General features: G+C 30.1%; 1 protein-coding gene across 1 annotated transcript; it reads right to left on the reverse strand.

Annotated features, from left to right (window-relative positions):
- Window positions 1–1,442: 1,442 nt before the first annotated feature.
- LOC148304914 (lewis-type alpha-(1,3)-fucosyltransferase-like) lies at window positions 1,443–5,120 on the reverse strand. The gene is made up of 2 exons (XM_088267571.1): window positions 4,165–5,120; window positions 1,443–2,352 (listed from the first exon to the last, which is right to left on the reverse strand). The coding sequence occupies exons 1-2, from the start codon at window positions 5,067–5,069 to the stop codon at window positions 2,076–2,078; spliced, it is 1,182 nt and encodes a 393-aa protein (XP_088123697.1). The 5' UTR covers window positions 5,070–5,120; the 3' UTR covers window positions 1,443–2,075.
- Between the last annotated feature and the right edge of the window lie 17,493 nt (window positions 5,121–22,613).

Raw genomic sequence — 22,613 nt, forward strand, 5'->3', positions numbered from 1 at the left:
GGCAATATCATTTTGAACATTATTTTTTAACGTCTCATCAAAGATGAAGAAGAATATGAATGTCTGGGGCTGACGACCGTCATAGGCTGGTTTAAGTGATCACTTTACACACGTGTAACATTCACCAATTCTACCCATTATTGACAACCACACTACTCAAATTCTTGGAAATTCTATATAAATGAACCAATTAAGAAACCAATTTGTTCTTGAATCACTAGAACTTCACTAGAAACATCTATTGGTGAGATGTAAAGAAGCTTTTTACTAAGCAGAAACTCTTTTTTTAGCATGTGAGGTCCGAATCCTGGATTACAATTACACACATGAGAAACACCAGAAAATAGCATTTTCATTTTTATTATTAAGCTTATAATTTGACCAGATAATTTATTTACAACATTTCGAGTGTGTCCAAATACTTGTTCACAAAATCTGGATTATCAAAATAACTCCTGTAATTGGAGATAATCCAGATTTTGTGAACAAGTATTTGGACACACTCAAAATGTTGTATTTTGAACATTGTTGATCATTTCAATAATTCCTATGTAATTGCGTTTTTAATGGTTCATAAGATTTTATACTTGTTAATGGTGGGTTACAACCCCTAAATGTTCCGAATTGTTCGTTCAAGTGACAATAGGTCGAAGTCTGCGGCGCCACCCTTTCAGTTCATCCCTCATTAATCTAAATTGACAGTGGGACGCGCCGTTAATTGAATTACACAAGTTATAAGTCCCCCCCTTCCACCCCTAATCTTGGCACCCCGGGGCGGAATAAAATTGGTTCATTGATTAAGCCTTAATGATGGCTTAAGTGCTGTTAACCTACAATAGATAAAAACGTGCTAACTGCCATGCGAATGGGTGGGGATTTAAGTTTTAAAAGCATTAAAATGGGGAAAAGTTGTGAAAAAGAGGTTACAAAAAGGAGTTTTAAGATTTTCCTGAAATTTGGAGTTCTTATTTACAGTTAACCCCTCTTCAACGTTGAGATAGGTACCGCGTTATCGAAGGGGAAATTATAAGCGTTAATGTTTTTAAATTGCATTTTAATTTTGAATGACTCAATTCCGCTTGTTAAAATGTAAAAATATAGTTTAAACTATAAACTCCTTAACAACATCCCCTAAAATAAAGGGGTAAATATCTAAACGTTGTAGGGGCGTTTAGTGTATTTCCAATTTTTGTTTTCTTTTAAAAATAAATATTTGTATTTGATATTAGCACTTTAAATCTACATTTTTATATTTTTGATATCTATTGAATTCTTCCAGTATCCTTTAACCTAAAATAAAATATTTACCGACACACAAGACATGCCATAGTAGGATCTTTTTTATATTTAATTATTATAATATGTTTGTACTTTTAATTATATTATTTTGTGCAAAGCGAAAAAAATACTTAGATATTCAAAAAAAGTCAACAACACTCTGATCATGAATTTATTGAACCAATTTAAAAAACTACAATATTAAAATACAACACATTTTTTTCACCACTTGTTGGTTCAAATTTTCCTACCGGTTTCTATAAACAACCCGTCTTCTTCAGGGGTGGAAAGATACGTATATTTTACCAAATGATGTCATCAGTTGTCATGTTTTCAAAGACAGTATAAATACTTCACTCTTATAAGTGTCTTAAAGAAGACAAGGTATTTGTCGTAACAGGTTGGAAAAATAGCCCCTAATAAGAATGATTAAAAACAAAGTTTGCGTTTTATTTTTTCATAAAATTGTAACAAAGAAAACAAATTTTTGTTTTGAATGTGAACTTTGTATATTTTGTTATCCATTCCTACATGTAAGTGCTCAATTTTTATGATCAAACTTTTGTATTATAGTATTGTATTATTTCACACAATTCGTTAGTGAAAATTCAATACAAAAATACTAGCTCTTATGATTAATAAAGCTGGGGCAAAGAGATGAATCATTCCAAGCAGTCGAAAACGGTTTATACATATACATAATTTATTTTATGATATTTTCAAACTATTATTTAATACCCTTTTATGAATATTTAAAAAATGTTAATCTTTTTTAAGTACCTTATTCAATAATATAATCAGTAACGAACAGAATTTTCTTTCTCCGGAATATTCCACCACTCACTCAAAGATTGAAGTACAGTTTCCCGCTCTACTCTGTCTCGGCTATTGAGGGCTTCACACAACGTACAGATCGCCGTAGACTCGGGACTCTCCCCTTCACCCTCGTACGTGTAGTGCTCGGTCCACCAGAAGTACTTGGCATATTCGTCGGGCTTCTTCATCATATCTACCAGCTCTTTGATAGGCTCCGATTTCCCCATCAAATCTATATAGGAACCGGGTGGAAGGAAGCTAGAAATAAAACAATCAATTTAATAATTTCATTGATTGATTCAACAGTCACTTTGTGGTAAAATCTATCCATAATGTGTTTGAATATGATACGGAATGCATTGAAACAAGAGTTAAAATCCTCCTCCCTTAGTTTTTCCCTCTACCTCCTTCCTTAAACTCCCTTTTTCCATTGCCCTCCTTATTATTATCTTTTGTTTTTATGTGTTAATTTGTAATGTATGTTTTTTTTGTTCAAGTACTATCTACCCTCTGATTGCAAACAGCTATATATGGTATACAAAGGATTTGATCAATATCACTGGTCTGTTTTTGGTTGGTTGGAAGATATTCCTTTTTAGCAATAAGCCCGCCAATGCACTTATTAATTTTTTATACATAAAGTTTCAATAAATAAACAATAGATTTTAAGAAATAGTGTTATTTATTAAGTTAAACTTAAATAAAAATTTTATTTAATATGGGTGTTGTTTGGTCTTCCAATGAATAAGAGTCTACTTTATCTTAGATTGACTAATTATTAAGTTCATAAAATTCTACGTCTGTAGTCTAACTTTTTGACGAGGAACTTCTCCTTTTTTGCTCTTATGATGAGAAAATTAAACAAAAGGACTAAAAATAATGTGCAAGAATAGAACTAATAAATAGAAGTAGCATGTCTAATCTGTCAATTGAATCTTAATTATAACTTTATAAATTTGAGTAGTGTGGTTGTCAGTCATGGGTAGAATGTTAAATGTTACAGGTGATAAGATTCCTTAAACTAGCCTATGACAAGTTGTGAACCTTGTAAATGCCCAAAAATTTTATTCTGCTTTTTCTTTGTCGAGATATTGATAATCAATAAAAGCTAGATATGATGGATATCAACAGAACTTCCATTTTACTTAAGGAACATGCATTAGTCTTTTTGTCTCCATATTTGGTTCATTTCACCAATAGCCTTTTCAACGTTACCATATATAATTTTGTAGTTATTCTACCTTCGTATTTACCATATATTGTTTTCCAAATTTCTGCATTTTGCATGTAACTAGAACTAAGTAGTGTCAAATATTCACATATACTTTGAAGATTGTCGTGTATTTCGTATCCAAAACTAAATTCTCAAATACTTTAAAAACAAAAAAATACCTCCTGAAGTAAATTATACATTCCTCCTACTATTTTTCATCTAACCCCTATCACTGAATAGTACATAAGGCACTGCATCATTATGATGCAGTAATATCTTCAACTTTACTAACATAAACGCAAGATGATCAATCCCGAGCTTCGAGTACCAGTCCAGGGTAATTCAAAAAATAAATGTTTATGTGAAAGTCAACAATACTCATTTTGGGAGAGTGGTTTACCTCAGAATCCAATCCAGGGCCTCTAGCAATAGTAACTAAATGTGATAACTATCAACCTATGAATGCGGACAAAAAATTATACGTTACCCTTCGAACTAATTATGCGCGGAGTTCACCTATGTTTCGAATGGCTAGTGAGTACAACTCATGTTTTAGCCAAGTTGACATTTTTAATTGCGGAAAATCTGTGTTGAAAAGTCGAATGATGAGCATATTGTCCTCTCAGGGTCTTTAAAAACTATGCTTCTCTGCATTGTATGTATTTCCCTACTAGAATCAACATCACACACACACACATTCATTCATTTGCTAGATCTAAAAATATTTTGTACTAATCTTTATGTTTCTGTAGTTAACTATAATTGGTTTGTTTAATATATATCTTTTAATTGTTTTGTTTTACATATGTTTGGTATTAAAAAATAAAAATAATAAAATATCCTTTGTTAGAACTTACCTCTCATAATGATTTGACAATAATATAACTGGCACAACGTGATTCTTCACAGCGTTCAAAAGATCTGCGCTTCTAAAGTCTTGGATTGGGTGTCCTTCCCATACCATATAATAGAAGTAATCATTCTTTAGCATATTATTGCAAGACTCCTCGTCGTAACATTTCCCTAATTTATTGCCGTATAAATCTAACCGGAAACCATGTGCGTATAGGTTTGCGTTGATTATACGAATTATGTAATCTTCGCTGACCAAAAGCTGCGGATCGTGAACAATCAATGCAATTGCTTGCTTTTTAGACTGAATTTTCGCTTTCACTTCGTTTGGGACATATATACTTTGTTTCATCCATTTCATGTTTCGTCGAGGTCCGACCAATCGACCTTTTTTGTCTTTAATGTAAACATTACTCCATATTATGTCTGAATCCAATTTGTAGGACCACGTCCAGTTGAAAAAATTGTCGAAATAATTATTCCGTATTGAGAATTTGGCTGCAGAATCTCTGCAGGCAAATATATACTTCTGATGTCGGGATCTTTGTCGAGGGAATATTTTGCGATCATTTTGTACCAAACTCTCCATATCTGGACCATTGAAAACAATCGCATCCCACAAACGTTCATCTTCCAAAAAGGTCTTATTGTACGTTACAAAACAATTGTTAAATTTACAATTCTTTTTCTTTATGTCCTGAGACATGGATTCAAATGGATCGTTTGGAGATTGAGTCCAAAATAAAATGTACCGTGTCTCATTTATGGATTTAAATCGATTTGAGTTCTTTGTTTTCAACCCATATTGTATTGCACCAAAGTAAAAAATAAGTAAGATAAAAACTGCGCAACGAAGATCCATGTTCCTTGCTAAAGTCGGTATTAAATTTCTTGATTTCATTATTTGCATTAAAGGTAAAATTTTAAAATCTGTACCTTTATATTATTTCCTGAACTATCGCTTTAATGTGTATGCCAAAATTATCAACAATATTATTTTTCTTTTTTTTTAAGTTTATTTTTGAATTCAGAGTTTTCTTTATTTTTTTATTTATACCTTTTTATTTAGGTACTTAGTGCCATCCTAACAAAAATTTCAATTGTATACAAAATGCGAAAATATACCGTGCGCTTAGACTCTAGACAATACAATATTCATTAAAACGTTTATTACTACATAAAAAAAATTAAATGATGTTTTGAGGTGGGGCCTATACTTAATCCAAGATCTTGGATTAAGTATATCAACTTAATCCAAGATCTTGCTTACAAATAGAAAGGGTCTTTGCTTAATAAAAGCTTTCCCTATTCCAACAAAAATGGCTGTTGTGAACTCGCATGTAGTATATCACGAGTTTGATAAATATCTAGAAGTTCCAAAAATAGAGCAGTGTGATTGTCAATCATGGGTAGAATTAATGAATATCACACGTGTGTAAAGTGATCACTTAACCAAGCCAGTCTAAGATGGTTGTGAACCCTGTAAATGCCCAGACTTCGATATTATTCTTCATCTTTGTTGAGATTTTAAAAATACAATAGTTTTAGTTATTAAGGTTTTTCAGATATTGATTTGAACAGTAGTAGAAATTTAATCCACGATTCAAATAGAAAATAAACTCCGATGTGTATTTATAATAAAATTGTGGATAATGTTATTAAAAATGACTTACGGACGTGAGAAACCACTTAAACTAAATGTGAATTGCTTTTTTCATGGTTCTTTGTATTTTTCGGGGTTATTGGGTACTCCAGCAGCACATAAAACATCTTAATGCTTCTTAAACTCCTATAAATATCCGCTAAGAAGGCTTAAGATCACTTCTTTAGGATTTTGAAGGAAACAATTATAAGGTATTCGGATTGTAGGGGATGAATATATGCAATTAATTTTTTAACAGATTTATTTATCTAACAAAAAAAAAGGATTTAAAAAAATATATTTTCATTTTTACTCTCAGAAATTGGTATAAAATGTTTATAATGTTAGCATACATAAACGCATGTATATTTTTAAGATTTTTTTTGTTAGTAGTTAAATAAGTAAATATGTACATTATACTATGTTTTTTATACATACGTCTGAAATCATGACGTATGTATAAAAAAATATATTAGTTGGAATCCAAACTGGAATTTACCTCGAAAATCGCGAAAAAAATAAAACTTTGACATCAATCCGGAGACAGAAAGAGTTATCATAATGAATTCATATATTACGCATGTTATCTAAGGACCATTTGGCACCTTTTGATCGTTGTACCCATTAAGAAATCGAAAAAAAGTGAAAACGGCCCGGCCTAATGTATAATGCCAAAATGGTCACTAAATTATGTTATTCAATATTATGTTCAGTATACAATAAAAGTTTGGGATGCAATTTAATTTTTCAAAATAATTAAAAACCTTTAAGACCTTGTCAAACTTACACAAGTTTGTAAAAGTGCGAATATGTAACCGCGAGTTCGCATGCTGGTATTCTCATTTTCTTCTTCTCAATTAATACAACGTTAACTTATTTTCTTCAAGGGATTCGTACACATTAGCAGCATAACATTCCACATGCTTGAACGAGTACGGGTTTCCAACCCTCAATTCTTTAGTAATTGTTTCTATTTTTATTTTCTTACCTTGTATTGCTCTTCTATTTACTTTTATTTCCATATAGCAATAAAGCGATGATATCTATCACCCTGGACACATTATTTATCCGATCATATACATTCCACTTCTATATGTAAGAATTTTAAGAGCAGAACTGATCACCTTACATTCACATAACTAACAAACAATCAAACATAATACGTACCATTTACAGTGTACAAATTATTTAATTATATACCAGACACAATAGAATAAAGAATTTATATACTCAGATGGCGTAAAACTTAGTATCCGGTCCAAAACTGATCACTGACAAATGAATGACATCCATTTTCTCAAAATAATAGCAAGATATAGGACATAAATATCAGTATGTTGCTAATAATAGGCGTTTACAATTGTGCGCTAAATGTAAAGCAGAATCTCGATATTCGTACACATGAAATTGTTCTGCTAAATCCATCTCCCATGGCTGAAAACGGCTCGCACTATTTGCATGACTCGATTATGGGCGATGTCCCTTCATCAACCGTTCTGTGCTATTTGGTAGGCATCTGTCACAGATATTCCTGTCAGTTTCGTGCCCAGAGAGCTACGTCTGGTTGATTATCGCCAAAACTATCTCGTTCTCTCAATACATCTCATTAAGATATTGTTCTCACAGTTTCTTCAAGATTAATTAACAAACTATAATATGTATAATCAACAAACTGTAACACTAAAATATGAATGATAAACTAGGAGACCCTTCTTTTGCACAAAGATAAGATCAAATTCTATGAGACTGTTACGAAAATGTAGTGATTTTTTCTACTACATAATCCTGTTTTATAAAACATATATCTTATTTCCGTGTATCAGAACTTCGAGGACACAGAGTATTTAAGTTTCAGTACTTATTATATATGTACATGAACCTATTCTATGATATTTTATATTTGTACATATAATACTATTGTATATAACGTCATACACAAAAACTGAAAACCAAAAAGTATTTATTGAATTATTGAAAATTTAAGTGATAGCGTTACGTGTAAATATGCGAAATTTGCTTAAATTATTTTATAAACAAAAAAAAACAAATTAACAAAAACAAAAACAAAAAAAAAACTTTGTATGATTGAACCTTTTGACTGCTAATGATTTTTCTTTTCTGTAACTGTCTACTAATAATGTCTAATGAAGAATGTTTAGATGTACGAATATAGAGGTGGGTAAATAGTGGAATTCTACTCTACATAGTTTAGTGGCAACATTCCCTATTTTCTGGAACATCCACAAAGCCATTATTGTTATCGTCTGGTAGCCAATAGATTCGCGTTATTCCTCAGTAGTAAATCTCTTTATATTACATTGTGACAATTTGTTGGATTTTATTAGTCATGGCTTTGCTGTGTCCTGGATCCGTCCCTGAAATGTGATCATTTGAGCCCAATCCAATAACGGAATAGGGTGTCCTCTGCTATGTAGAAACACAAATCTTACAGGATGTTCTCATAAAAGTAAAATTCGAGGCAAAGCAGAGTTTTTATTATTATTTCATCTTATGATTGTGGTTTATTACTGTGGCCTTCAATACATCATCGTCAAAATTTTGTGGACGCCCCGACGATTTCAAATTATTTTCATGGTATCAAATTATTTTCTCTTTTAATATCATATGTCTCCTATTAACCTCAAGTATTTTAGTGTAAATTTACGAATCAGTGTCTTCTCGGTGTTGTAATTTCTATCGGTCTTTGTGCAAAGTCTAATTTTAAGTATTGTATACGATACGACTTTCGTTTTCTCTTTTAATTGGTTTATACATATAACATGACTACTCCTCGGCCTTTCTCTTTCTTTCTTGTTTTCTATTTTTCTGTTTATAGCGTTAGTGTATAGTCATCGTGTCGTAAAATACGTCGTATCATATTCGTTAGTTTATTTTCAACATTATTTTTCTCACCATTTTTTTATATTCAGCCAACTTTCAAAATCATTTTCTCTTCAACTGACGATACAGAATCATTACTAAGTAAAGACAAATATCAACCCCAATAAAGAACACCACAATATGATCAAAAACATCGACAAGAAGTTTCACTCCCGAAATAGTTAATATCTTTAAAAATGTGTTCAGCAGCTTTTGTACAGTTTTGGGAAATATCACATGTTATAATTTTTATTTCACAAAAAATAAAAATAAGTGATGTGTTATTTAATTTGTTACTGGGACTAGTTATGCAGCACAAGACTGATCACCTAAATATATGGTAATTCATACATATGGTCATTTACATTCACTCGAGATATCATTCAATTATATCGACGGCCCCTACGTAAAGTACTCTATCAGCAAATCTCTTACTTTACAGGAGACAGCTTAGAAGATTTTTCAACGTATTTTTTTTATTAATTAACTGTTTTATCTGAAATTCTAAACTAGTATTATACATTCAAAAATACGACGAAATAGTGTATTAAATTGTTTTGAAACTTTATGTTTTGTCAAAATTAAGAAGTTAGCATTTAAGGAGTTCAGTTCATTTCGAAAACTCGATGTAGATAGACGTATTTTAGACGAAAACTAGACCTATTTTATTTTACATATGTTTTATGTTTGTTTATATTTGTAGATAACGGTCAGTAGATAACATCCACCAAATATCTCAAAATTGATAAAAATGTAGTTAGAGCACTTTACGTAGGGCACGTCGATATAATGCAGTGCCATGTAGTGAATTATATAATTATATATTTTTATCTTTTGCTTTGGTTTTAAAACACCCTGTATTGTGTGTTGCAAAAAATAGGGATGATCCATATTGCGCCTCCGGCAAAACGATGTTTGAGTAATGACCCCACAATGATGAATCGGCCGGATAATAACAACTCCATGGTCGGGGCCGGAATGAAATATTGACACTCGGTTACTAGTTACTCGTTGTAGGTACGCACCACTACACTAGTGATGTTCTGTCCGATTTGTTGTTCGAATGTTCTGCCCGCAAACCGAACAATCAATGTTAATTCTGTTACGATTTGTACGAGTAATTGGCCGGGAGTGTTGTAGTTTGTCGAGATGCTTAATTCCGCCTGGGGGCAGGTGCTCGATAAATGGCCAAATTCGTATTACGTGTACGGCTACTGAAACTTTTAGGGGTTAACGTTATATTTTTTTTATATTTCAGACTAAAAAATGACCGTAATATGTTTTTCTACATCCCTGGTATAAGGATTATCATGTTTAGTTCTATGGGAGGTCCTAGTTTCTATTCCCTGAGATGTAAATATTGAAATTTAATGCCATGTTCAATGCATGTTTTCCATGGTACCAGATCGCGTGGTCGCTCTCTCATTTCTTATACAGACCAGGTAAAGAAATTTACAGGTTTTGCTAGGAATGAGTGAGATAGTCCGACGTGCCACGAAACCAAATAATATTTAACGACGACAACAAATTAAAAATGTGGTGATATTTAAAATGTTACCTGAGACGAGTGTGAGACGCAAGACTGATCACCTTATCTTATATGATTTACACTCGCTCAAGATATCGCTGAATTTTATAATAAATTAAAATATCCCGTATTAAGGGGTTAGTACAAAAGCGAGTTTTTAATCGATTCAACAGACACTTTGTGGAAATATCTATCCATTTTAAATCAAAATTTAACCTGGTAAATAGCACTACTTCTTAAAATATATTGTAACACGTGCTTCGATCCATTCAGCATTATTAGCATACACTATATCAATACATTTAACTATTTTTTTTAAACCTGTTTCAATAATTTCAATGATTTATTGAATAATTTCAATAATATTAATTGATTCGGGACTTTGTGGTAAAATCTATATATTTTTAATGTTTAATTTACAAGCTAAATATCAATATTTATTAAACTCAATTGTGACACGTGTTTCGGTGTTTGATACCGATGCTATATGCAAAATTAAATCTTTTTAAAATTAAAAGACGATTGCTGGAGGTGCTTTAATTTAGAAATAATAATATTATATTTTGCGGAATATTTCCCCTGTAAAGACAATCAACATAATTCAAAAAATGCGACTGAATTGACTTCATATATTCTTTTTATATTTTTTTAAACCAGATCACCGTTTACTGACCAAATTGGATAAAAAGTATTCTAGTTTACTACTACTACTCCTTTCTACTTTACTACTTTCCTACTCCCAAACTCTCCAGTGCAACGCTACATTTTTTCTCCGAAGCCTTGACGACCTTAAAAGCCAATTAAAACTTGTCCTTGGCTTTAACGTGAGAGACGGATAAAAACGTCCACAGTGGGGTGTATTTTTTCACGAGTTTTACACTGAACTTGTAGTAAACAACATTTGTGCGCTGACATAATTGCAGTAAAAAAAACTTTAATTGGGTACTTGTTCGTAAAATGTCAGCTACTAACACGCTGCATGGTCATGAATGGCGTTGAATGATTATGGTTTTTTTATAAGCATTTCATCAGTCTGGAAAGTTTTATTTCAGTCTAAACTTAATGTAGTAGTGGATCTATAGTTCGTTTTGTAATTTAGGCACGCTACAAAATTACAAATAAGATAAAATGACGATATCTTCCATTCATGGTTGTATACTGTCAATGCATATTCTAGGAAAAAATCTGCAAAGAAAAGCGTATAAAGTTTTTCCTATTTCTTTTATATATTTAAATATATATATATATATATATATATATATATATATATATATATATATATATATATATATATATATATATATATATATATATATATATATATATATATATATATATATATATATATATATATATAACAATAAAAAACATTACATTACATTAACAAAAAATAGTTACGTTAAAAAAAGCCAATTAAACAATTCCACATTTATGTTATAAAACTATTAAAAAGCATTCAGAGATTTCTAAAAAAAAGGGTATGATGTAAAAAAATTGCTTAGATTATTTATAAAAGAGACAGATTTAAGTTCCTTTTTCATTTAGAACATGATCGCTAGCTTTTTACTTTTTTACTTTGTCATCTTTTTTATGTTTAAGTTTTAATTAAAAAAAAAAATAAAATAAAAAATTGCTCACTGAGAGTCAAGTATTTTTTTTTTAATTTTTTTTTGTATTTAATTTTAGTTTTTTGTATTTTGTATTAACTAATTATACTTAGAAACCTATACCCTTATACCCTGTACTATGACTATTTATTTTGTATACCCACACACAGGCCATGCCTTTGTGGGATCTTTTTTGTATTTATTTTTATTTTTTATAAATATTTTTTGTTTTTGAATTTATGTAATGCAAAAGAATTTTAAATAAAGAAAAAATAAATAAAAATAATAGATTTAGCAGGAAGGAGAAGAAGAAGAAGAAGAAGGAGAAGGAAAGGAGAGGATATATATAAATATGTGTGTGTGTGTTTACATATGTAATATGTTTATAAAATATTATTAATTATATTTTCAACGCAAAGCAACAGAAACAGCATCTACAATGTCTAGAGATTTGAGTCACGGGCAGGGATGTATGACGTCACTAACCGAGGACTGAGTATTTAACGCGCTGTCGTACACTCTAGTAGTAGAAAACCACAAACTATTTTAGCACATATCTCCTGAACTGTAGCGAGAACGTACGAGTAAATTAATATCTTGCAAGTTCCACCCCATTGTAGGCTTCAGGGGTAAGCGAATTTCATTACAATCAAGTAGGTACCCACTCGCGGAGTTAAGGACAAATTTACCTACTTCTACTGGGAATATGCAGGAGCGTATGGGGAAACCCTACTTTATAATAGTAAGACTTTTTTAAATGCTCTATTATCATGTAATGGTGTATCAGTGCAATGGTCAGCGCGCTCGGCTACCGTTCTGGAGGTCCCGGTTTCGAATCCCAGAGGGGGGTCTAATAAATGGATATAAGTCATTTTTTTACTCTAATATTTATTCAATATTACCATGGACTAGTACCTGAAGCGGAGGGCTGATCACCTTTCCTTCGCGTGTTAACGATCAACATAACACTGCGTTTATATGATGCAGTGCCCTATGCACTATTGGGGTGCGGATAAGGGTTCGAATGAATTATCATGTAGAAAGAGACAGCAGGCTAATGAATGTCTGGATAAAATGCGAGAGTTGTATGTCTTCTTCTTTTTTATATGTCATGCCTCCCCCCGACGTTATTAAAAGTTATTTTTCTTCCATTTAAGTTTCTACTCTCCTTTATTCGACTTCTCTTTTATTCTTTTATATTTGGAGTACAGGACCTTGTATTCTCTTTATTGACTATGAAGCGTTTCACCAATGAGGTGCCCTATGCAGCATTAGCACTATGCCCTTTTCCTCCCTGCTGTCCCTCTCCCAGGTATTTTTACTAACTTACAAATTGCTCACTCCTTTCAACAACGTCATATATCAAAAACTTGATTTTTCAGGAGATCGTTTTTAAAGTTTAAGAATTTAATAAAATGTATTAAAAATAAATATCACGCCACTTATTGAACTTTTTACTGTGCAACAGATCGTTTTAAGTTAAACTTGAAGGGTTTTTCTCCATTTGAAAAATATTTAGTATATTTAAAAAAAAATGTTTTTTTTCAAAATGCAAAAACAACACTTTCTGCCCTGTGGCGGGTAAATATTAAGTTAAAAATATGCCTCTTTTGCAGGGATACAGTACATTTTCTGGGCATTCCGAAAACATGCACAACTGAAAATTGATGATTTTTGATATATGACGTTGTTGAAAGTAGTGAGCGAAATGTGAAATTTTCTAACTGGAATGGTACAAATACCTGTTTTGTGTTATTTGTCAATCTTGATGAATTTATGTAACTGTTCTATTACTTTTCTAAATATAATAAAATTAGGGAACGTACTGAGAAAAAAGATAATATAAAATATGTACCTATTCCATTCACTAATTTTATGAAATTGAGTGTTAAAAAATATGTTAATACTTACAGCATACATTTATGTCATATTTCACTTTTCACATGTAAATTCTCGGCCAGTTGTTTCTTAGTGTGACTGAGTGGCGCTAGGTAGCGCTAGTGCCGCGCTAGTGTCGCGCTAGTTTGGCGCTAGTGAGGCCTAATTCGGGCCTGTCAGGATTGGTGACAGCAGCGTATAGCGCGAAAGTAAATTTAATCTTATTTTAATATACCTATTTCCTATTTTATCCATGTGGGGTGGTTACGTACAGCAGAAATTACACAGTCAAGCCCTTAACAAATCTCATAAGTATAGTGGCGTTAAAAGCTCTACAGATTATTTAAGATTATTTTCACGATGTTGTCAATCTTCATATGTATTGTACAAATATTAATCTTATGATTAATGTAAGTAATTAAAATAACATCAAAAGTTTTATTTATAAAAACGCGACAAAAGGAATCAGAAAAATAAATGAGCTATGTTACGGATCTTATTGAAGGATATAAACTAAATATTCTAATCAAGATCTGTTGCATAGTAATGAGTTCATGTGGCTTGATATTTATTTTGAATACATTTTATTATATTTTTAAACTTTGAAAACGATCTAAAAAAAATCAAGTTTTTTTTATATATGACGTTGTTGAAAGGAGTGAGCGACATGTACTCGTATGTACAGACGCACATATGTATAAGAAAAATTTGAACAAATTGACGCCATACCGAAAGGAAAGTAAACCTTCAACCTAACTTTTATTATAATATCACAGCGAAGCGCCCCTGAGGTGGTATTTTACAAAAATTACGCTTAATAAATTATCCGAAATTATCATAATTATTATAATACTTTTCAATACAATTTTTTCAATTCAATGCCTCATTATATAATATGATTTTACACCATTTAAAAATTTAATCGAATGCTTCAAACAGCTGTCAAATTGAAAGCTCTAACCACTTAATTTGCGAACATTATTAAACATTGTATACAATAAATAATAAACAATTAAACATCAAACGATTAAAAAATCTAAAAAAGATCAAATAAAATTTAAAACCAATTCATTTTAGTAAATCATTTAACAACAACAAAAAAACAGGATTGTACAAGTATTTTTCTAAATATTATATTATTGACATCTTTTCACAGCATGCGTTCTGATTTTTGATTGTATTTCATTTCTCATTTATAGCATATTATGTTTCATACTTACTTTTATTAATTTGAGTAATACTAAGGAATGAGAAACGATAAAGCATTCCCTTGCCTCTATGAGTGATTGTATTAAAATCACAGTGACTTCGTGAGAAATAATCCAATTTCTATAATCCCTACCTCTGTCTCCCCTAGTCCCTAGTAAGGAGAGTTGAGACAACTCATTTCAGAATGACACGTTACAAGTCTTACAACTCTTCATCAAAGATTGTTACCTACTTCAGAACTGAAAGTTCTTCCGAATCATGAAGTCGGAATTTAATATTTCGTAACTGTCGGAATTTGTATGCAGAGTACAAAACGCATTGTTGAGATTTTAGCATACATACGAAAGGTACTCTTGAAATTCATAATGTTAATATTTTCCTACACGATTTTAGTAAAATCTCAATTCCAAAGGGACAATTAAATTTTCAGAGAAATGGAAAGAATTTTATCATTTCGGTTTAATATTTAATTGTGTCTTATGTCAAATATTTTATTTTCACACTAGATTTTACTCTTCAAGAATCAAGATTTCAATGGATATCTAAACAGAGACAAAGACGTTTAAAGTATTCCCATTTTAAGCGATGTATACGGCTTACAATGGAATTAATAAACATCCAAAATACAGTTTTACTCGGTAACACAATATTTAAAGGATTTTAACGGTTTATTATTTTAAACACCTCCACGTGCGGCCCGCGGCGCCTTTACGTGTGGCTTGCGGTATTGTGATGATTTTTTTTATATTATTAATTTTATGACGAAGTATATTATTATTTAAGAACTTTATTGTAATTTAATTTGTACAATTTCAACAACAAAAAATTCCGAATATAAGATTTTTCGCTCAAAAAAATATTAGTACCTACCTTTGGATCCACATACGTTTGTGAAGCTTGTTTTTCAAAAATAATATATAATTATTATAAAAACAAGGAATCAATAATAGACGTTAATCTGGAAAATCAGTTAATGTGTGCAATTTCAAGTATTGAAATAGATTTAGAAAAATTAAGTGAGCGAAAAGAGTCTCAAATCTCGCACTGAAAGGAGTAGTCATTGATAATTGGTTTTATTTGTAACAAAGTTTTTAATATTGTTTGATTTATGTGTCTTAATTAATAATTTTCATTGTTAAAATATTTTTCCCTAGACTACATAAAACATTTGGTTCAATCCGTGCTAACGTATTGAAGCAGTAATAAAAAAAGAAGGAACAACAAAGTAGGTACTGATTTTGTCAGTTTTTGATAATTGTTAGTGTTATGTACCTATGCAATTTTATTCAAATAAATATGCGGATTTTTAATTTTTGATTTTTGTGCAAAAAAACCGAAAATCTACAAATTAAGTATAAAATTATGATCATATCATATAATTTAATAATTGAATGATAAAATATTCAAAAAAAGGTCATGAAATACGTCATAATTTACACTACCCTTGAATATAGTTCTCACTATCTATGTTCGTACTATTAAACATATTAGTACAAACAAAAACAATTCGCTTTATACAGAAGTTTAAGCACCGAGGCACTGATAAGAAGCTTTCATAGAGCAACCATCCCCAAAGTAAATTATCTTAGACCGACCACCTTTTTGTATAATTTAAGGCCTTTTTGCTCGCAAATGGCTGGAACCAGACCCAAGAAACTAACTAAGAACTCGAGCGAAATACTCCCAACGCCGGAATTCTACAGAATTAGAGCGCTCGAAAAGGAAGTACATCCCAAAACGTAGCAAAAAATTCAACTTCACTAATGACTATTAAATTGCTTATTTTGAGCTTAATCGCTAACTCCAATAATGATATAAATATATGTAATCAAAACACGATATGACTACTAAATTTATAAAGTCATGTGACAGCTGTTTCGACTTGCGAGTTTTTCATAGAACTATGTGGGGGAAAACATATAAAATGAATCGTCGGGTATCCAAAATAAAACAAGGTTTTTGTTGGATTGAAATCTACATTTATTTATGTAGGTATGTCTTAATACGTGACGCGTTTCGTCTTCTTAGGACATTATCAAATACTAAAAATTGTTAGTGTTTGATAATGTCCTAAGAAGACGAAACGCGTCACGTATTAAGATATACATAAATAAATGTAGAATTCAATCCAACAAAAACCTTGTTTTATTTTGGATATATAACCCAACAATTCAATATGGAATTCTACCAGCTGTTTGAGTTACAATAAATAAAATGAATCGTCAACATAATAAAGAACTATCTTTCAACATTTTGAGTGTGTCCGAATACTTGTTTACAAATCTGAATTTTCTCCAATTATCGGAGTTATTTTCATATTATTTTTTGACATATAAGAGTTTTTGCTCAATAAAAAGCTTCTTTTCATCTCACCAATAGATGTCTCTAGTGATTAAGAACAAGGCTTCTTAATTGGTTCATATATATATATATATATATATATATATATATATATATATATATATATATATATATATATATATATATATATATATATATATATATATATATATATATATATATATATATATATATATATATATATATATATATATATATATATATATATATATATATATATATATATATATATATATATATAAGGAACTTCCAAGAATTTGATCAGTGTGGTTGTCAATAATGGGTGGAATCGGTGAATGTTACACGTGTGAATGTTACAGTGATCACTTAAACCAGCCTATGACGGTCATCAGCACTTTAAATGCCCTGACTTCTTCTTCATCTTTGATGAGATGTCAAAAAATAATAGAACTATCTTAACTGGATTAAACAAAAATTTACAGGGAAGGGATTAAAATTTTCCAATGTGATTTCTCTCAAAAAATATAGCTTAGCAAAACTAATTCTAATGATGTGAATAAAAAATGTCAACCGTAATTTTGAAGATTTTTTTCAAGTCATCAAATAATTCGACATAATTATGTCGAATTATATTTATTATTATATTATTTTAATATTATAAGAAGGTGCAGTTTTCATTTTCAATATGATATATAAAAACGTAAAAAACACTATCCTAACTAAATTAATATAGTAATTTAACAGCAGGCAGAATTTTTATTACATTATTAAAAATACAAACCGCTTATTTTCCGTTCTAGTAGCGTAGTTATTTTTTACAAAATTTAATTAAAAAAATATAATTGATGTTAAACAAAATGAAATATTAGCTTACCTTTAATTTTAATAAAATCAAACTTATTCTGTTTTGTGGTTCTGTCACCTTGTCGTAGTGGGGTGGGGGCTTACCTTCACGCGGATAAAGGCGCATTTTCACAAACGTAGTTCAAAAAACTGATTTAGTCAATCAACAAAGTTAAATCCTTGAACTCCTTACCTTATCCTGCAACCTTAATTTAAATGATTAATTAAAATTATTGTTAAAGTTTACACAACCTTGTCATATTTACCTGAAGCTCAAAATTGATCACTTTGTCTTCGTGTAAGTTACGATCAGGATAACACTGCTTCAATACGACGCAGTGCCCTATGCATCATTTGGTGCGCATGAGGTTAAGTAGAATAAAATAATTTAAAGAAACTGTGTAAATACGAACCTTGACCCATACCGCCGAGTAATAACACATATAAAAAACATTGTGTCACCCCGTTAATATACAAAAGTCATCAAAAGTTCTTTTTTTCAGGAAATTAGGATGATTTAAAGGCAAAAAGAACTATTCTCATTACTTATTAAAGTACTTACCTAGATTAGTATCACTAAGCAGTTGGAAGATATCGTTTCACAGTTATAAGCAAGTCAATGTTATCACATAATGAAAAAATTAATTCGCGTCACCCCGTTAATGAACATTGGTCATCAAAAGTTCTTTTTTTAAAAAGCAAATTAGGATGATTTACGGGCAAAAAGTACCCTTTTCATTACTTATTGAAGTACAAACCTAGATCAGTATCACTGATCGGGTGGAAGATATCGTTTCACAGTGATTAGCCAGCCAATGTTATCACATATAGGACAAAACGAAAAAATACATTTGCGTCACCCAGTTAATGAACAATAGTCATCAAATTGTTTTTAACAAATTAGTATGATTTATGTGTAAAAAGTACCATTTCCATTATTTATTAAAGCACAAACCTAGATAAGTATCACTGAGCGGTTGGAAGATATCGTTTCGCAGTAATAAGCCAGCCAATGTTATCACGTATAGAAAAAATGAAACAATAAATTAGCGTCACCCAGTTAATGAACAATAGTCATCAAATTCTTTTTCAACAAATTAGGACGATTTATGTGTAAAAGGTACCGTTTCCATTATTTATTAAAACACACACCTAGATTAGTATCACTGAGCGGTTGGAAGATATCGTTTCACAGTAATAAGCCAGCGAATGTTATCACATATAGAACAATAAGAAACAATAATTTTGCGTCACCCCGTTAATGAACAATGGTCATCAAAGGTTCCTTTTTTTCAGCAAATTGGTATGATTTATTGGCGAAAAGTACCCTTTGCTAATGCCAATTACAGAACATTGAGAGACCGTCCGATACAGCATCGGCCTGTTATTAACTGGATAATTACACTTCATTACAGACCAAGTCATGCCCAAACCACCTATTATTCAAATGTTCAAACCTCCCCCTAATTAAAAGCTAATGGTTTGTCATCACCTATCATCATTCTGCATTATCGATTATCGATTTATGCGTATTCCTTACTCACCAGTTCCTCGTATCCCGCAAAACAAAATGGGTGCTCCAAATAAACGAATACTAGATTTTTTCCCTTGAAATTGTAATTTTTCCGCAATTTTCACACGTTCCACAAATAAAAAATCTTCACACGAGCTTATTTTAAGCTCTTATAGATACTTGTAGAGAGGATACCGCAACAAAAACTTACTTAAACCTCACCTCTTTCGTTTTTTTGTATGACGTATTATCATTTGAATATTTAACTTTTTTGCCCTAAAAAAGGTGAATTTTTCATAGATAATTTCAAATGCAAACTAACTCAACATAGCGCATTAATGATATCATTCTAAGTAAGTTTTCAAATATCCCCTAATAATTTTGAAAATTATTAACGTTAATAAACTACCACGGAGTACTGATTAGACCGTTCTGTAAATCAAATTATGATTCTAAGTAGGTACTAGGTATTATTTACATATATATTTATTCAATTGAGGTTTACTCTGTAGAATTCCACTTAATATAAAGTGCAAATTAGTTCAACTGAATCTCAGTCTTAGCGCCAAAGAAACCTGGAGCGCAGGACTGATCGATTGCCTTTAAGTAGTAATATAGATCTTACGCCGATACCCAATGCACCATTTGAATAAGAACAGGGGTCAAAGAGGTGAATTTTGTATTAAGAAAAAAATACCTTATTTTTACTGATAGGATATTTATCAACAAAAAAATTATGAAAATGAAATTGGGACGATTTTAAAAAATTCAAACCTGTTTTCAAAAATATTGATTTACTGAATAAATAATAAAGTCTTCATATTTTATCTTTATCAATAAGTTTAAATAAAATTTTGGGAATCATTGATAACAAAAAGTATCGTTATTTGAACGAACGAAAGCAGCGAAAATATTAAAATTTATACTTATTTTCGTTCGAAATTACACTTAACTAACGAAAAAAGTTTGATTTCAAGTACATGAGATACAAAGCCACGGTAATTTACTAAAAAAAAACAATTTTGTAGGATGAGGTCTTATCTCTTTTTTGCATGGACTTTTCATAACAAGAACAAATATTAACAGGATCTGTGAATACAAATATGTGTAGAGTAGGATAGTGGTCATTAAAATAGTTTTTTTTTCTTTCGCTTTATTAGGCTTTTTTTAAGTAGCAAAATATATTGTATTTAATTGTAACAATTTAAAAATATAACTACATTATGGAATAATAATTAGTCTAAAAACACATACATACATTATTTTCAAAAAATGTACCAGTTAAAAAATATCTAATCATTAAAATTATTATTTCATTTATAACTTAATGTCATTAATATAAAATAAAATCATGATAGAATTAAGTGGTTTTTTTTTCATTAATTCCGCGTCGAAAACGTTAAACAGTTTCAAAGTATTAATAGCAAATAATATTTTTAGGAAATCATGTAATGTTACATAAATAGCAAATAATATTTTTAGGAAATCATATAATGTTACATTAATAGCAAATAATATTTTTAGGAAATCGTGTAATGTTACATTAATAGCAAATAATATTTTTAGGAAATCATGTAATGTTACATTAATAGCAAATAATATTTTTAGGAAATCATGTTACGTTACAAATGAAATGTTACAAAATACAAACATGCATTATTACACTATGGCCGGTACAAAAGAATAGTTTATCACTAGTAACACATGAATGGGGGAGAAGGGAGGAAGTGTGAATTATACTACTCGTTGCTGTTATTAGATACAAGGTAAATGTTTTTTTACTATATATTGTATAAACACACCATTCGTAAGTAAAAAAATTTTAGAAAATACATTTCTTTGAAAAAGCTACGTTGCTATCTCTCAAATAAGGAATTATTTGACAGTAATTATCCATCGAATTAAGGTTTGAACAATACAAATTACATATAACAACAGGGTAAAAACATGAATTATTTTAATTACACCAGAGTTTTCATCTCCCAAGTATTTCCTAGGATAACATTATTATTGTTACGAGGTTTTACATTTAAAATAACTCCAGTACAAAATTAAACTGTTGATAAAAAATTAAATTATGTAAAAAAACAAAACAAAAAATAATAATTATGAAAGTGTGTTTCATAGATACTCGCATTAAAATAGCGGTTATTTCACAATTCCAGATTTACAAATAGTAGAAATATCGTCTTAATTCAAACTAACTAACCAATTGAACTTAAAAAAATAAAAATTATAATTATGTGATAAAAAATATGCTCAAATGCAAAGTAAAAATAAAAAATTAATAAAAAGATCGCATATCGATTTTTCTTTTCGTATAAAAATTATATCTCGTGCGATAATAAAAAATAAGATTAAAAACAAACAAAAAATTCTTCTGAATATTGTCATTTCCATTAGACATTAAAACTTATAAATAATATTTTACTTGCTATTTTAAAAAAATGAAAAAAATACACAATCGCATAATCAAAACGAATTTCAAAAACGAACCTCGAACAAAAATGATGCGATCATTGATACAAATGTCGTGTGTAAAAATCGAATACATAATTTATATTATTTTGATCATTTCATATTGTTTATGAAGATTACTTTTGTCTTCTTTTTCCTTTGGCCACTGAAATATTCCATCATTATTATTTTTTTACAAATCGAGCTAGGTGACATACTCATCATAAAAAGAATCTAAGAAAGGTTTATTATGCGCCATCTGTATAAGGAGCTCAGTTTGCGCCGATTTCTCTGCGTAATCGCATCTACATTCACTCTCTAACACAAGGCAAAATATACCCAAAATATACCAGAAATATCATCTGAACAGCCGTAAAAAGTATGTAAAAGTTGTTTTTTAAACATAAAAATGATTCTTTAAATACATTGGATTGTGTATTTTTTTCGTACAATAAAATGTCAATTAAGTATATAAATAAAAAAAACTATAAACTATGTTTAAAAAAAAATTAACACTCTTCAGTAAGACGTGGATTAAAAATAGTTATTTTACCCCAATTTTTGGCTACAGTTAT

Source organism: Brachycentrus maculatus, unplaced genomic scaffold (genome assembly GCF_059751285.1).
Source record: "Brachycentrus maculatus isolate JH-2025_06_01 unplaced genomic scaffold, ASM5975128v1 h1tg000299l, whole genome shotgun sequence".
NCBI classification, from domain to species: domain Eukaryota; kingdom Metazoa; phylum Arthropoda; class Insecta; order Trichoptera; family Brachycentridae; genus Brachycentrus; species Brachycentrus maculatus.

Bases quoted from the DNA above. Each gene is read 5' to 3' on its own strand.
- LOC148304914 (XM_088267571.1), bottom strand. From the start codon at position 5,069: ATGCAAATAATGAAATCAAGAAATTTAATACCGACTTTAGCAAGGAAC. The intron at 2,353-4,164 runs GTAAGTTCTAAC...TTTTATTTCTAG, and splicing joins TTGTCAAATCATTATGAGAG to CTTCCTTCCACCCGGTTCCT.